Source organism: Ornithodoros turicata, chromosome 10, assembly GCF_037126465.1.
Source record: "Ornithodoros turicata isolate Travis chromosome 10, ASM3712646v1, whole genome shotgun sequence".
In the NCBI taxonomy this organism is placed as follows: domain Eukaryota; kingdom Metazoa; phylum Arthropoda; class Arachnida; order Ixodida; family Argasidae; genus Ornithodoros; species Ornithodoros turicata.
This window is the reverse complement of record NC_088210.1, coordinates 6,880,997-6,898,319: the sequence shown is the minus strand read 5'-3', so window position 1 is coordinate 6,898,319 and position 17,323 is coordinate 6,880,997. Positions and strand designations below refer to the sequence as shown.

Below are 17,323 nucleotides of genomic sequence, written 5' to 3'. Positions count from 1 at the left end.
AGAAGTCTGTCTGTCAAGTAGGTATAGCGTCATGCGCAAAAATGTGACTGGCCTTTTATGGCATCCACCCTGTACTTCGCAATGAGGTTTTACACCCACACAAAATCTGTTTAAGCACGCTCGACTTCAATCAAACTGTCGCAACACGTGGCAACTGAGAAAAATCTCGAGAGCGAGAGAACGATGTGGAGACGGAGCAACTTCCATTATGTGAAGAAAAGGATGCTGAGAATGCGGAGAGAAGTCCTGAAGCTCTTGTCGACACAATTTGCTATGGGCTGGGGAACCTCCTAGCACGAAAAATCGTACATGGGTCGCACCTTTGCATCACATGTACCCTTTATGTTAAGGATGTGCCAACCGAATTTGCGAGTCCTCGAATCCTATGCAGGGATTCGAGATTTGCAAATCCGAATCCCATTGCCCAAAACAGCGAATCTTTCGAATCCACCAACCACATTTGTTTTTCTTTTTAAAATCTGCGCCTCCAAGCCTGCTTGGCCGCCAAGACCACAACATAAAGCTCAGATATCTAGAAGTTTAAAAGTAACATCGTTTTGTCTTGATTGTTTCTTAGTTTTATGGAGGGAATTCAGACACCCGAGTTTATGTATTTCCTGTAGTTGATGAACAGTATGCTAAACAAGTTACACTTAGGAAGAGGTATATGATGAGTATGTCTTCTCCCGAAATGAGTTTTCTATTAAACAAATATACCAAAGTCTGCTTCAAAGCACTTTTCAGTAGAAGAGCTTTTTCTCTGGCTTTTTAAACTCTTTTGAAAAAAGGATTCTAAAGATATGCAGGATTCACAGAACCTTCCTTGGATTCGGATTCAAGAAATCCTGGATTCGTCCCGCCTCTACTTTATATATAAGACACACTTCAAAACCTTTATATTATACAAGCGTTACTAGCTGTAATCCATCAAATGTTTCATCCTCCACGTCACTAATCAGCACTGCGTCTCTTTTGCATCATCGTAGTCCGACCCCGCTTCAACACCTACTGGGCAAATCGGTATCGCAGGTGATAAACCCAGGCAACGTGGCTGCGACCGTTGAAAACACGATCCTGATTGGCTGTCTCTTAATTGTTACGTCACCTCGACGAGTGCGCTGGCTTTCTGTATTGTCATACAGAGTCATTGGTGACGGAGACGATAAGCAGCAAAAAAAATCGCACGTACGAAGGTCAAATATCAAAACGTTCAGAAAAAAAAGCTGCTTAAAACTTATATCAAGCTTTGCATATATATTCAATATTTTGAATATGAAACGAATATCTGATGCTATTCGAATGCGATTTGCAGCCTGTTTTCAGTTTACGAAAATTTCGAATATTTACATGGTACTGAAGCAAGCTGTTGTTATCACCATTCTATAAGTGGGCTTCCCTTCATTACATCATCATTACAGTTAGAGGTGAAGCCCACTCCACATTACCGCCGTTATTCTCTTGGTGTGTGGGGCTCCATTCTGCAAGTCAGCTTCACCTCATTCCTCTTCAGCGCTAGGTGAAGCCCACTCTGCACTGCTTATATTATTCTGACACCAAAGAGCTTACAAATTTCATGAGCTCATGGTCATCACTGTATTCTGGGCATTGCATGCTTCTGTAAATGTACTCTCAACTTCCAGAGTCATGTTCAGTAACAGATGGAAATATGTGCAGATTCTGAACAAAGGTACAGGAAATTCACAATGTAAACATCAGTGATGGCCACTAACTACTTCTACAGTAGTTTAACTATAACTACTAACTACTTCGCGATGGAGTAGTTTAACTAGTAGTTCAACTACTTTTCAGATGAGGTAGTTAAAACTACTTCTTCAACTACATCTCTAACTACTTAACGTTGTCCATCGACACGAATCCCCTTCTATAGCGTTCTTGGACACCTAAATATGAATCACAAGCAGTGATAAAAGTGAAGATTTAGTACACATGCACGGCACAATTGTTCTGCACGTCCGTTCTCATCAACCAATCAAGGTATCAAGGTAATCAATCATCAATCAAGGTAAAAGTCGGAAGCACAATCGTGCCGTGAAGCTTGCGGCAAAATCGGAAGTAGTTGGCGCCTGCAGTAACCTAACTACTGTAGTTAACTACTCGAAATAGTAGTTTAACTAGTAGTTGCACACTACATTTCTGCAAGTAGTTGATAACTACTTTTTAACTACAATCAGGTAGTTTAACTAGTAGTTTAACTACATGTAGTTAACTACTGGCCATCACTGGTAAACATAGAAATGAGGAGATGCATGCAGAGCAGACTGCATGTAACATGTTGAGCAACTCTCAATGTGGATCATCCCACTAATGCAGTCTACCATACACAACACAGAGAGACCCTTCTTCCACGATATGTTACGCTGGGTGAAAAGGCTCACAAGTATGGAGCAGAAAATCATCGAATGAGCACAACGCCACAAAATATTTCACCATGCAAGCGAAATGTTCGCAAGCTATTCACAATGGAAATGCTCATTCCTCGACCCACTCGACTGCCCGCGAGTCACTGTCACTAGGGCAGATGAAAGTGAAGACTTCCTCACCCTAGTCTCAATGACACTGAGTTGAGGTGCAGAGTAATTTCCAGAAAAAAAGTTTGTGAGGAAACTTTTCAGAAAAGAGTTTGATTGGAGGTGAGGGAAATTCACAGAAATAAATCTGAGGTGGATGATGTGAGAAGGGAGCTCTGCTGTCAAAAATTGGGAATACCGCAAGCTTCAAATCTATTTGGTTGCAAAGTCTCCCTTTAAAGCAGTGCGAAGTGCTCTTCCCCGTATCGTTCCCTGGTTGGTCTAACTATCAAGGGAGGCTCGCACACAGACGATTAAACCTTTTCAAAGCAAAACTGCCAATAAGATAATCATGATTCATGAAAGCGAAATCAAGTCTCCCAACCGTGCCGACGTCCGCTTGTCAGCGCGTTAATAACACGGTGGCGGTGGCGTCACTAGGAGGCGCGGGTTGTGTGCTCCGCACCGGGTGATGTGACGGAAGGAGGTGACATACTGCACCCGTACCGCCGCCTCCTCTCTTTTTCCGTAGGGAGGTGACACCAAAGACGACATAAGAAGCCCTCAACGAGCATGTGATTTTTTACTGCGTACGATATTATTATTATACTGTTACTTATTGTGTATCGCCTCGGATGGAAAGGGACACATTATGGGTGGGGGGATGGAGCTCCCGCACCAGGCGACGCATACCTAGAGCCAGATGTTTCCGGGTTTTATTGTTTCCAGAATTCGGGGGGGGTAAAAATCGGGTGTTATCTGGTGAGCAGGAAAACATGGTGGAATCGGGCGAAATTTCTTTATTTGCCTATTTTTCGGGTGAAGTACAGCTCGTCGTTCTTGCTCAGGATGACACAGGAACTTGGCAAAATTCACGTGGCTAGACCTTTAAGGCGAGTGCATCATCCCTCGAGGCCTCTATAGGAATCCCCATACATTTTTCAAATTGTTTCGCGCCGCGAAGAATTGTTTGGTTTGCACGAAGTTTGCTTTAAATGAAAGTGTGTACCAATTTCCAGGGAATAACAGTTTTAGATTTTTTACCTCTGGCTCAGAAATTTTCCCATCGTAAGAGAAAATATTGCTATCGCTATACAAAAATATCCAACGCCGCGGATAAAGAATCTAAAATAAATCTCGGGTATTTACGGTAGGATACCCCGGGATGTTGGGAGACTCGTCGACAATGAAGGTCAGTTTTTCGCCTTTCACGTCATCGTGGATCCCCTCCGTGGCTTTGCCGAAAACTTGGATGAGTTGCTTACGACGAAGCTGGTGCACTCCGGGCATTGTCTTGGCCGCTGGGCGGTGTTTGCGTACAAATTCTTTAAGGAGACCATCACCCTGCTCGAGGCTTATTCCACTCTTGGCCCGTGCGCTCACGAACGACACCTTCGGCATTATTTTCTCTTTCACGCTGACGATAGCAAACTTCGAATATTGTCTGCGCACCTTTCGCTTTCTTCTTCAGACTATCGTGTCTTGTTGTCGACGCGAGGTGTTCCCTCGTAAGGTCGTAGGGTTTCTTCGCCGGATCTGACGGTGGCACCGAGTTACAGAAACGGCACGCGAGCACATTTTTGTTGTCTCCCTTCTTCACTATTTTCAAATTGTTGTACACGTTGACCCAGTCTTCGAGACTTTTTCCTTTTACGACCCGCCATCATGTCAAATGACGAACGTCACGGCGTTAATGCAATGCACACGTTCATCGAGCGAAACTACGAAGAGCCGACAACAATCGAAACCGAAAAGGCAGGTTTCCTTTGTTGTGGAGTGGATGACGCGCATGAGCGAGGCACTCGCACGTGGAGGCAGCGTTCACCAAGCCAACTTACGGGACAGAAGCTGCGACAAACCCTCGTAATGACCGGTAGAAATCGGGTTAAACCCGACTGCCTGCCGGGTCGTTCGGGGGGTAAATTCGGGTCAAATCGGGTTTAACCCGAAAACATCCGGCTCTACGCATACCCTAGTGAAGCGACTGCATGGTGGCTAATGTAGTGCGCCTCAACTGCAGATTTCTGCAAAGGAAAAACCTGAAAGAGCACCGCGATATGTCATATTTACTACCAGAAAAAATGTGAATGATCCGGTTGTTACTCAAATCCATCACGAATAGACTTGGAGATGAACGATTCTTCCGATATGCTAAAAGCTTCCGTAGTTCGCTTCCCATTCGTTTTTTTAATAGGCAGAATTGATCGTTTGGTTCTGGCACAAACGGCTCGCTAAATCTCCCTAATAACTATAAATTTACCACTACACCAATACTACACATCAGAGACCTTTTTTCCACTGTGAAGATCATACGACTGCTGCTCAAAGAGCTGCACAGCTTAATGACTGATAATGACTGATAATGATGATAATGACTTTAATAATGACTGATCTAGCAAATACGTCTAAAAATGAAATTGTGTAACTTCTACCGAAAAATGTGCGTCACAAATCAAAATGACAACCATTCGAGAGCGCCCCACATTAATTCAGTTATCCGCAGGTGGTTGAAACCTCACCTGGAAGTAGGTGTACTTGTAGACTTGACCACCTGTCATCTTGGCCACCTGGCCAATGGTGGCCACATCAATGTATGCACTGTGGAAAAGGAACAAGTCCACGCAGCAGCCCGCAGCCACACACTCTTGACCCAGTTGATTGTAGAATGGTGTCTGAGGTGTCAGAAGGCTCTGTAACGTTACAACATCAGTTTGTCCAGTTGTTACTCCTTGAAACATCATGCAGTTCCAGTTAATTCGAACTCTTTCAATTCGAACTGTCGGATCATTCGAAGTGACGCTCAGGTACAATCGAAGTTGCCCATTTCAATGGCCCAGTAATTCGAGCGTGTGAATGCGCGCAAAGGTTTAGTTGAACGAGGTTGCCTGGCCATGCCCTGTCACACGGGCAGTCTTCAATGATCATTGAACATACACATAGCGCCACCATGCGTGTGACATGCTAACTTCTCAAGGAGCATTACATCCAAATGCTCCCTGGTAAGTTGATGCGTCACATGCTTGGTGGCGCTATGTGCACTTTCAATGATCATTGAAGACTGCCCGTGCGACAGGGCTATAATGGTGTGTACAAACAAAACTGGCACAGAACAATGCCACGTAGCGAATTCGAACTGCAAGCTGCATTGATAGAATCACGACTGAAGAATTGAATGCAAAAATGTGTAACGGATTATTTTCATCCTGGGGCGCTCTTTCGACATTTTTTGGACACCGTAGGAGTTGGAACCTTATTGTGAAGGGGCTCATTACAGTAAATCTCGGTTATAACGAACTCGACGGTCGCGCAACCCGTTCATTATATCCGAAGTTCGCTATAAATGGAATGGACAAAAAATTTGATCCAAAAGGCCAGCAGTGTAAGAAACATGAGTCATGTATGCCGTTCATTGAAAATACATCGTTAATGGCGCCTGTTTATACACAGCTGTGGAGATCACGGCGTTTTCTAAGTCATCAAGATGGTCCAGGTGGGCCGCGGCGAGCGCCTTCGCGTACACAAAATCGCGGAGCGAAGCAACGTACTTGAGTGCCTCCGCTGTAGTTAAAATGTAAGGAGGGGAAGACACTGTGTCATCATCATCGTCATCGGAAAGTTCGTTTTGCGGCGGGCGCACGTCGGCAATGATGTCCGAATCACTGAAGTCCGCGACGGCCTGTGCGTCGTCATCTGCTGTCGCGAACTCCTCGAAAGACTGACAGCCGTCAGTCAGATCAAAAGTCACACCAAAAAAGCCTTGGCAAGGAAGACGCCGCTGCCAAACGGGTGCACGTGCAGCGCGCACTGATGGTGACAGCGCATTGGCTGCAAAGCGAGGTCACGTGCAAGCGGCGCCTGACAAATCCGCGGGCGTCTGACGTCTGCTCGCCTTCTCCAGTGGTCGAGGGAGCTCTTTCGGTCGCAGTAACCGAAGGCTCCCCGGCAATTCGTTCATAATAGGCGGGGGCAATTTCCATAGACTCAATACAAATTTTGACGGTCGTTTGTGAGGCATTCGTTATAACCGAAGATTCGTTATAAGTGGGGCTGTTATAACCGAGATTTACTGTATTTCATTCACCGCATCACCATCAGCAATGGGGGAGAGTATCGCCCATGGCGATGAAACTCCCCATTCATCATCTTAAACGTAAAGTTGTCGTTTGTTAACAGGATTGCACTGCAGGATACATTTAACGTCTCAATGTCCTACTCTCCATGGGAGTCACTCAACTGTCGGTAGAACCTGACCACCACCATGTAACTGACCTTTTCCTTGTCTGTTCCCAGCAGCTTACGATCATCTCGGTTCTTCAGCTTTCCTGGTGCATCCGCGATGGGCAAGGTTGTGTGAAATACAAACAGCTTTCCTGCGCACTCTGCCGCCTGCATTAAACACGCATGGACATTTACACTGTGTGACACAAGGGCCATAAGACACACACTTAAAAGCGATAAAACCCCAGTACACAAAAAAGGCAACACAAGCATACATAGGGCATGCAGGATATAGGAAAGCACACATTTCCATGGGTGTACTGAGAAGGGACCAAGGCGAGGCCATGGCCCATCCTGGGGCGGATTACTGGCCATTGCATCGGTGCGTCGGCCTAACGTGGCAACGCCCACCGTCGGGCAAGCGCGTGCTGCCGACGCACGGTCTGAAGTGGTCAGTAAGGGCACCGCCGTCCGCTGGGTAGGCGAGCCTCGCCAGCGCGAGGAGCAATGACGCTACTCTCGATGACAGACGCAAGTCTGTCATGCAAAAAGCCTAAATTTGACGACATTAACTTACTTTGTATTTACCTCTAAGAAATATAAATTTTGTTACCGCGTGGAAAGAAACCTTCTTGCACATACTTCGCTAGATGAGCACGTAAGACAGGAATCAGCCAATGCGAATGCAGTGCAGTGTCGTCTGCTGCCGTCGCCGGCTCGAAGGGAATCCTTCGGTGCTCAGAGCTGTCTCTTTTTCTTTTCACGCGACACATGCGTTGAGGATTAATTGCGCATTTTATTTTAGCATTACATTCGTAGAAGACGAGGACGGTGATCTGTGCACTATACGCCGCGTGGAAGATTGCTATACTGACGAGGATAAAGTTATTTGGTGGACTTACGGTGTGCTTGCTGAGCTTTTCGAGTGACCTCCTCCTTTTTTTTAGTTGTACAACTAAACTAAGCAGTTATTCGGGTAAGAGCTCAGGACGACACACAGCCTGCTGAGGCTTCCAGAGAGTTGCCGGCTAAAGCAAGCAGCCAAAATGTGCGGAGCGGAGGTATATGTCGACGGAGGAGGAGGCAGGTGCCACCATCACTATCGCACCTACTCCTTGAAGAACGAAGGAGAATGGTGGAACAACAACGGCAAACCGCAGGAAGCATTGACCGCCTATATTAGGTATGCCAATCAGAGTTACTAACAATACGGACAATAAAATATGTGCTGGCTCATTCCCGTAGGAACTGGTTCCAATATCACAATATTTTGCGCACAAGCTTCTGCAGAAAAAGCATACAAATGAATAGCGCAAGTATTGCTAGTTTTTGCTAGTTTTTTTTTATTGCAGTGTCCAAATATTTCATAAATAAAGGAATGTCATGTTTGTGCAAGACGAAGTTAACTTCACAATGGTGGGTTACAAACACACTAACTCAGCTTATACGGGTGATAACAATCCCTACATGGGAAACACTCGATGTCATGTCCATGTTTCCATATACATCCTGTATGTGTACACACGAGGCTTTGGACAGTCGGAAGAAGGAAACAAACTGCTCTTCCGACAACCACGTGAAGACATCCTTGTGAACACGAAATGTCCTCGTTGACTTCACTGAAGCGGCTCCTTGTTCCACTACAAACGCGTACACAAACGCCATTTTGAACGACGAACATCGCAGCGTTTTGCGTCGGCTGACCTCCTCGCCCAATGGCTACGAACGCCACACGCCCGGCGATGGTGGCAGGCTGCCAGTAAGGTCACTTCTTCCTTCTCACGACGAAGCGGGTCACGTGCAGCACGCGTTACTATGGAGACGACGCTGCGCTACGCACCGACAAGTGGCCAGTAATCCGCCCCTGGCGCTCCAAAGTCACTTGTGAATATAGCGCGCTCTTAAGTCATAGGTCGTAATGATTATTCTCAGGAACATAGGAACATCTGAACACCCACACAGTCCACAAGGCCCGCCTCCAAAAAAAGAGGTGGGGGTTGCCCCCTGGAAGCACTTTGCCCCCCACCCCACCCACACCCCGGAAAAGATCCTGGGAGTGCCCATGGGCTTTTTGCACTTCTGGGAACCACGAAAATGATCCGAATTACGGGGGCAGTCCGAATTTCTAGTGAATGAAACAAATCCACTTTTCACTACTTCAAAAGCCTTCACTCAGGACCTTCAAAGTGGCTTAGAAAAAGCATCTACCTAAAGCCACGTATCGTTGTACAGCCTCAGTCAACCTTAATAACACTGAACCAAAAAAGAAAAAAGTGGTCTCGTTTCCGAGCGCGATTACCGAAACCTTAACTGGACAAAATTGTTGTTAGTTCAACGCAATGACTTTGTTCACTCTGACACTCCCCCAGTGCCCCAAAGGCGGCTGTTATCGCGCTGGGAGATCAGACCCAAAATTTTTCCAGCGTTATTATTAAGGTTGACCGCAGCTGTACACATTCATCGGTGTAGCCACCGCGGCAAAAAGTGTCACTGTGGATAGGCGTGCATCAACGACATCCTTGTCGCTGTCGTCGTTTCTTCCTCTTTTTTAGGTTGTCGGCACCAACGACTATGTTAATGCTGACGCTGCAGAAGCGCAGCACAGCAACGTCGTGTCGAAATCATCAACAAATTTGGGTCTCTTCTGAATGTGTGTTGCCGTGCAACAGTAATTTGCACTCACTTCACTGCTACTTTGTAGAAATCATTCTCCGCAAGTGTCGACACCTGCAGGTTCGCAACGAATACTTCGAGGGATTTTCATTTTCAAAGCAAAAGGTACCACGACGAATGGGAAGTCCCTCTTCTGACTGTGTTAGATTCTCTCACCTTGACTGCATCCAGGCCTGCTTGTATGGCAGATCCTAGCACCGTTTCAGTCTCCCTCGTGTCCGCAAATAGTGTGGGGATCTGCTCCACTAGGCTGCATTGTAAACACATACTGTTATAAGTAGAGGCCTGACTTCTTCGAGTTATATGTTCCAGCATAATCGTGGGAGAGGGGGGGGGGGGGGTAAATATGGGGTTATATTTTGCTTCAATAATTTGGTTGTGGTGAGCTTGAACTGAGCCTGATACAACCTAGTTCAGGTTGAACTGGGTTGGATTAGGCGTAAATCTCTGGTTCACTCGGCATAATACACATGACACACCAGTAAACACAAAGTATCAATATTTAGTCTATGCATCTAAGAGGCAGCAGGGTCTCTCTCTTCACAGTTTATATTGCATATTTATGCATTTACAACACACTTTCCAAAGTTCTGTGTTAGTTGCGATGACTTCGGATTCCCCCGGTCCAGCAGTTTTAGGGGACATACTGAATTGAACCCAGTTTTTCCTGATTTGAAAATCCAGGAAGAAGTTAACAAAAGGTATCGCAACTGGGCAATAACCCGTTGCATTTGTCTTCCTTTTGAACCCTTCTGACCGAGAGGGCTGAGATTTGGGGGTCCTTACTCTGCTGATATCGGGGTCATTGCCGAACTGCCCCGTCTCCCGTCATCTGTCACAGCATCGAGCGGGTACGATTCGCATTCAATGCAGCGTAACAGTATAAGAAATCCTTTACGTAAGTTGCCTTAGTGTCCTGGGTAAAATTTCTTACGTACCTCGTTCGCGTATTTTTCTATCGTTGGTTCAAATATTTTGCGGAACTTTAACATCGTGAAGGAAAGTGCGCTCGTGAATTTCGCGAAAATGACTACTTATGCAGTATTCACTCACAGTGACAACAAAGCAAATACAATAGCAAATACAGTATAAAACCACCCACGAAGGCCGCACGGTTCCAAGAGAAGCAGCCTGTTCCACGTGCCGTGGCCCATTCCTCAAATTATCGTGTAATCGCGGAGAGCTAGGAGCTCTAAATTTGACCTTGCTACTTACCTGTCAATAACAGCCGAAGCTTCCTGTACGGAAACAAGACAACCGTCCAGAAGTGGGACAAACATCTCGTGCACGTCTGGCACCACAAGCATCTGAGGCTGTACAAGGTTGGCCTACAAGACAAGCATTCTACATGTACACACATGTACACATCCTAAAAGTTCTTTGTAGATATCCTTTGTGGAACATTGTTAGCACTCATGAAAGTATAACATTTGAAAAATCATAAGACACAAAGTTTCTAACGCCACGAGAATGGACAAACTTTGTAAGACTTGTTGAAGACTCGAAAATACGGCCTTCAAGAGCTTCTCCTGTGCATGGAACATCATCTACATTCCCTTTCCACTGCAACGGTTAGAGAACTGGGCGGTAGACAGACCTTAATTACTTTCAAAGTAACTAATTGCTGTATCTAAATGCTTTAAAAATGAGTGACCGTAATTTAATTACAGTCCCCATCCGGCTTTTCGGACACGGCGGGATCGCGCAAAAGTCTGGATAATTGAGCTGTCCGAAATAAACTACTTTCGCTTCAAAAGTCAACTTTATTTAGCATTAGTAGGCCCGAAAAAGTTGTTGGTGCTTTCCTGAACTAAGTGCTTTCCTGAAGAGATGTTTTGTCACTACATATGGACGAAAGCTCCGCAATCGCCTTCATTAGTTCTGAGTTTGGCGGCTGCACTGGGAGACAGCAAGTCATCAACATCCAGAGCACGGTGAGCGAACACTTTTTAGGACTTCTGGTAGCATTAGGCCCGTCACCATTCTCCAAGTCGTCTTCACCTAATGCATGGGTGCTTTAGGTGAAGCTCGCTTTACGGCACTGTCCCGGACTTGCAGGTATATAGCACGTGGTGGGCCTTCGTGAAGTTTTTGCAGGTTTTCGGTAGTCCTCCTTCACACAGCGTAATGAAAAATGAGCAGTCACTGCCCTTTTTTTTTTTTCGTTCAGTTCCGTTTGTAGGCGGTGTGCTGCACCCATATTTGCAGCTTTTATGGCTTTCCAGGCCTTTCTTGCAGATAATTTGGAGGGATGTTAGACAATTTTTGGGGGTGTCTTAGTGGGGTGTAGGGGATGCTCGAAAAATCCCTGCGACCCGATTTTACGGAGCACAAAATTGAAGCATTTGTTGAAGGTTATCGAGCAAAAAAGTGCGCCGCTGACGCTTCGGGGATTGTCTCGAATGTTCTGCGGCAAAGTGCAATGTGCGGATGCGTATTATGGAGTCTTTGTTTGCCGTCTCCAAAGCCACCACTGCCAAATACACCGCCATCTTTCATCGTAAGACTGCGAAGATTTTGCAACGCGCACCCTTCGTGAATCTACACTTTGTCGCAACTTTCCCGTACGACGGAGTTACGACAGATTCTGTCACACAAGCTTCTTGTGAATCCGACCCCAGATCTTTCAGGTCCCTTGAGGTTCCGTTTAAAGAGATTCCACTTAGTTCATGCATCTGTCATGAAGTGAACGGTACTGTGAAGTGAGCTCAACTACTGCTTTGGCAACCTCCCCATGACTGGTTTGGACACCCATCGCACTCAATAAATATGCAAATTTTTAACCTCCCATGCGCCATGTTAATGATGAGTGCCACGTCCACTGCCATATACACCACACCGACTGTTTCCACTTATCTGTGCCTCACCTTGACGTTGTAGAAGTGTACAACACTACTGTAGGTAATGAACCCAACCTTCACTTTTGATTCTTGTTGGCCATGGTCCCTGTAACCGTACTCCATTAGTCAACCGCGAAACAGACACGTCTTAAGAACAGTAAGAGTACCTTGGCAAGTGAGCCAAAATTTCTTTGATATTTTGACAGAAGAGAGACACCAGACCATCACGAATGCTGTTGTAGGAGACGTCTAACAGGAACAGAAATGCAGGCACGTTGGGGTATACGGAGTTCTGAAACATAAAAAACGCCGAAGCACTTCAAATTAAATCGGAGAGATTACCATCCGCAAAGCTTACGGAGCTAATTTGAAGAAGTTGTTACGGGCACGCACAGTTGCATTCCCACAACCTGGGAATGGTAACCGTAAAGGAATACAGTGGAGCCCGTTTATCACAATATTGATGGGAATGCGAAATCAGATTGTTATTGATTTATTGATTCATTCGTGCCCAAGAACAGCCACAAGGGCCTTGGTCTTGGTGCACGTAAGGAGAGGCGGAGAAACGGCAATTACCACACAGAGCAAATACCTCAAATACATCCAAAAACGTAGTACGTACAAGAACACAGCATAATACCATTACATCGTATTGGTATATACCACATATACCACAATACAATACAACACAGTGAGTATTCGCAAATAAACACTGAGTGAATTAATGAAACTGAATGAAATCGTGACAGTACAGGCAGCAATCAGTAAATAAAAGAGGACAGAATAGAGAATCAATAAAGAATAGATAGAGAATAAGAATCAATACAGGATACAGGTAACCAGAGTGCACTAAACACTAAAGGCACTAAACAGTGATAGTACTAACAATGATAATACTGTGATAATACAGGAACCCAGAACGCACTAAACTATGATACACTGTGATACAGAGGGGGTAATGTAATGCTTGAATGCCACGTAGGAAGTATAGAACACGTCACATCAGAGTTACACAAGCTACATAGGAGCTTTCAGGAAAACACAGTTTGGGATCATGTGAACAAAGTACAACGGTACAGATTGAACACCTCTGAACGTTCACGTTTGTTGAGTGCAAAACCATTTTATCTAGCTTCAAACTGATGCAACCGCGCGTCAAAAGCTTTTCCAAGGACAACATAACAGCCGATGCAACATGAGGCTCCGCACCTTTTCAGGTCAAAAACTTCATCCATAGTTGTCGTCATTCTTACTATCGAAATGCACCTCGTCCGCAAATAATTTGTCGACGTATATTTTGGCGTCGACTCGCAGCTGTCTGCCAACTCACATTCGGGAAGGCACGGTACTTCACAACGAGGTTTTGAGCCAATACAAAATCAGTCAAGCAAGCGCAACTTCCGAGTCGAGCCATCTGTGCCTTCCCTCATCAACTTAAAACTTCAGACTGGGCCTGTTGGTAAAACATGGCAGAATAAAAGCGCTAAAAACACGAGGACAACGGACACACAGTTAGCGCACTAACAACATTTATTTTTCAACAACACCGTTCCTTAAAAGGGCTCACGAATTCCCTTTCCTTCGTTGTCAACCCAATGGAAGCGCTGCTGACGCACTTGTCACCCCCCTCCGCTATCAAAAAAGCTTCCCAGATTTCCCGTTCCCTGCTATCAGAGAACCTGCCCTTTATCTGCGTGTCGCCAAACAAAGGTAAACACCCACACTCCCTCACATGTAAAAAAAAGATTACCAGAACGTGCAGATAGATTATACTTGTGCTCTCTCAATCGAACAGGAAGGTGTTTAAATGTTCGATTGAGAGAGCACAAGTATAATCTATCTGCACGTTCTGGTAATCTTTTTTTACATGTGAGGGAGTGTGGGTGTTTACCTTTGTTTGGCGACACGCAGATAAAGGGCAGGTTCTCTGATAGCAGGGAACGGGAAATCTGGGAAGCTTTTTTGATAGCGGAGGGGGGTGACAAGTGCGTCAGCAGCGCTTCCATTGGGTTGAGAACGAAGGAAAGGGAATTCGTGAGCCCTTTTAAGGAACGGTGTTGTTGAAAAATAAATGTTGTTAGTGCGCTAACTGTGTGTCCGTTGTCCTCGTGTTTTTAGCGCTTTTATTCTGCCTGCTTCCCTCATCAAAAAACACGCCCGGAAGTGCAGATACCGTCGTAGCACCAGGAAGAAACCAGAAGGAAACTCACGCTTGAAAGAAGGATGTGGAAGGGGGTGCACCCTCCTCTGCTTCTTGCCCGCACATTACAAGTCGTGAGCGTCTAATCTCTCCGGGTGTTGCACGGATAAATGCAACGCATTCTCACATTAACATTCATGGAGGCAAACACTCTGAATGAAACTTCACTCAAACTTCATGCTCTGTGCATACCACGTTCCTCCAATACTGATGACGGAAAGAAAAGTTATCGGCCAGCGCTGCGATTGGTTATGGACATTACTGTTATGCAATGATGTCAGTCCTGATGTCAGTCCTGATTGTGAAGGGGCTCATTATTTCATTCACCGCATCACCATCAGTTTTCAGCGGGAATTACGACGTTAATTTCCGTTCTACTCCTTCAATGAACTCTGTCACTCAGTTACATGTCTCTTTTTCTGTTTTTATTTCTAAAAGATGTGTTCATTGTAATGCATGTCCTCATTCGTAACTAGAGCCTGAAGTTTTAGGGTTTTACCCGATTCTTCCCCAAATTTGCACCCCGAATTGAAGGTTCACCCTTTAGAGTGAAACCCGATTTTTACCCGGCAAATTCCCTTCACTGGGATGTCTGTAGGAATGCACTAACTTACTTGTTTGGCAGCAAATGCAGTTACATCACCGTTTGTACCAAACCCTTACAGTTAGTTTGAGCAACTGAGCCCGATTTCTCCCCGAATTTAGCATACCGGGAGTTTTTTCACCCGAATTCGCACGAATTTAGTGCACATGTTTATTTACCCGATTTTTACCCCCCGAATTTAGAAAGAAATATTTCCCGAAAACTTCAGACTCTATTCATAACTAGGAGTGCTAAGTGAGACGAGGACGAATGCAAAACAAACCCACACAGCATGGCGCCCTGATTACCTTATGATTAGGGCCTGACTTTTTCGGGTTTTATTTTTGGCCAAATTCGGGGGGTAAATATTGGGTGATATTTTTCATTTGAAAATTCGGGTGTATTCGGGTTAAATCCCGTTACGGCATATTCTGTCGTCAGGAATTCGGGTGTATTCGGGTGATTTTTTTTTTGTTTAATAAAAATTTGTCTTAACATGGAACTAATGTTTAGCAATGTTATCAAACTTTATTTTAATGCACGCTTATGAGTGTGCCACGCGACCCGGATGTTTTCGGGTAGATTCGGGTTAAACCCGAATTTTACAGATTTCGTTCGGGGGGTAAATATCGGGTGGATACGGGTTTAACCCTAAAAAGTCAGGCCCTACTTATGATGTCCCGATTAACACAGCGCTCGAAAATACAATGTGGAATCTTCCGGATGGATATGCAGCTTGCTTGTCTGGGTCCCAAAATATCTGAATGTGTTGCACAATGAAGGCAGCAGTCCACTTGCAAAATGAAAGCAGCTAAGTATCTTGCCATAAATCACAGTGCATGCATAACACCCCTGTCAGATGGGCGCACTTACGGCCTTAACAGCTACGGTCATTAAACTCTTGCAACACAGTCAGTCATACGGCCTCCGCGACAAAACTGAGGTGTAAAGGGAACTGAGGTCCCGCAAGGCAGTTTATGGCGTTCATCCGAAACTGTCAAAGTCTGGTTACCAAACATCATGAACAAGATGGCGCAGATTTCCTTCAATTTGAAATAAAATGTCTTTAGGAGACGTAATGTTCTGTGAACTTTTTTCGCGCTGAACGCCTTGCGTTTTTCTGGTGAATATTTGCACTTTGGCTCTCATTATATCTCGTCACTTCGTAGTGAAACCCTCGAACCACAGCACTCTGTGTCGTCTGCATCCAAAACTGTAGCATGCACAACAAAGCATCAAAATTGCTTCAAAACAAATACAGTTTGCTGTTTTCAAATTGGCTAAGTGCAAACTGAACGCTGTTTCCGAGTGCTGACAGGTAGGACAAATGGGATTTAACTACATTTCATTAAATGTTTGCAGATGTGTTTATCGGTGTAGACATTACCAGTAAAACGTCTTCACGAATACTGTCTGGCAGCCTCCCAGGGTTTAAGGAGATATCTCAACTACGACCTTTTCTTAATGTCATTGCCTTAAAGGCCATACGTGTGCCCGTCTGACAGAGGCATAAGGCCTGGTGACTGTTTCTTTTTACTCGTCGTCCTGTTTGTCCCTCTTCACGTCTCCTGTTAAGAGTCTCCACAATTCGTCGCTGCCAACCAGTAGACCAATGCCTGCTTCACAGTGCACGCTTGGGAATAGAACGTCGTCCGCAATTAGATGTCCTTCTTGTCGTAACAATTCCACAAACTGCTGAGCGGTAGGCACTTCAGGAAGATCCTGGCAGATGAACGGGATAGTGACTGCACGTACCACGTAGTGAAGTGGACTGTACTGGCTTCGCAGGTGCACTTCTACTACTCTCCCCAGGTGGACTTTGGTGGTTGTGGCTTGGTTTGCGAAGGTGTGGATGTGTAGTTTCGCCTCACCAACAACTTGTAACTTGAGCTCTTGCGCAATATCCTCTCGAATGAACGTTTTTTGACTCCCTCCGTCCACCACCCCTCGTAGCTGGGTACACGCAGTGTCAGATGAAGCCCAAGCCCGAAAAGTTTGTAGTAGTACCTCCGTGTCATGAGGTCGCTTGTCTTTGTTACTTATGATCTGGTTGCTCGCTGCCATCACACTGGTCATCGCCACGGCGTCAGAAGCACGTCCAGATGGTGATGGCGACTAGTCGCAGACAACGGCAACGTGCCTGCTGCCACAACTGCTGCAGGTCACTTTGGCGCGACAGTACCTTGAACGATGTCCTCTTCTGGTGCACCGGAAGCATCGCATCTCTTTCGCCAGCCTCTTCATTTTCTCGGCTACTGGTAGGTTCTCTTGGCAGTCTACC

At 45.5% G+C, this 17,323-nt stretch overlaps 1 protein-coding gene across 1 annotated transcript in view; it reads right to left on the bottom strand.

Annotated features, from left to right (window-relative positions):
- The window catches only part of LOC135369985 (protein transport protein Sec24C-like), a 68,845-nt gene that overhangs the window by 25,661 nt on the left and 25,861 nt on the right, over positions 1 to 17,323 (bottom strand). Inside the window, exons 9-14 of the mRNA XM_064603623.1 lie at positions 12,427 to 12,551; positions 12,287 to 12,365; positions 10,635 to 10,747; positions 9,576 to 9,669; positions 6,798 to 6,914; positions 5,048 to 5,218 (exon numbers count right to left, since the gene is read on the bottom strand). Of these exons, the coding sequence (XP_064459693.1) occupies positions 5,048 to 5,218; positions 6,798 to 6,914; positions 9,576 to 9,669; positions 10,635 to 10,747; positions 12,287 to 12,365; positions 12,427 to 12,551 (699 nt within the window). The remainder of the gene's footprint in view (positions 1 to 5,047; positions 5,219 to 6,797; positions 6,915 to 9,575; positions 9,670 to 10,634; positions 10,748 to 12,286; positions 12,366 to 12,426; positions 12,552 to 17,323) is intronic.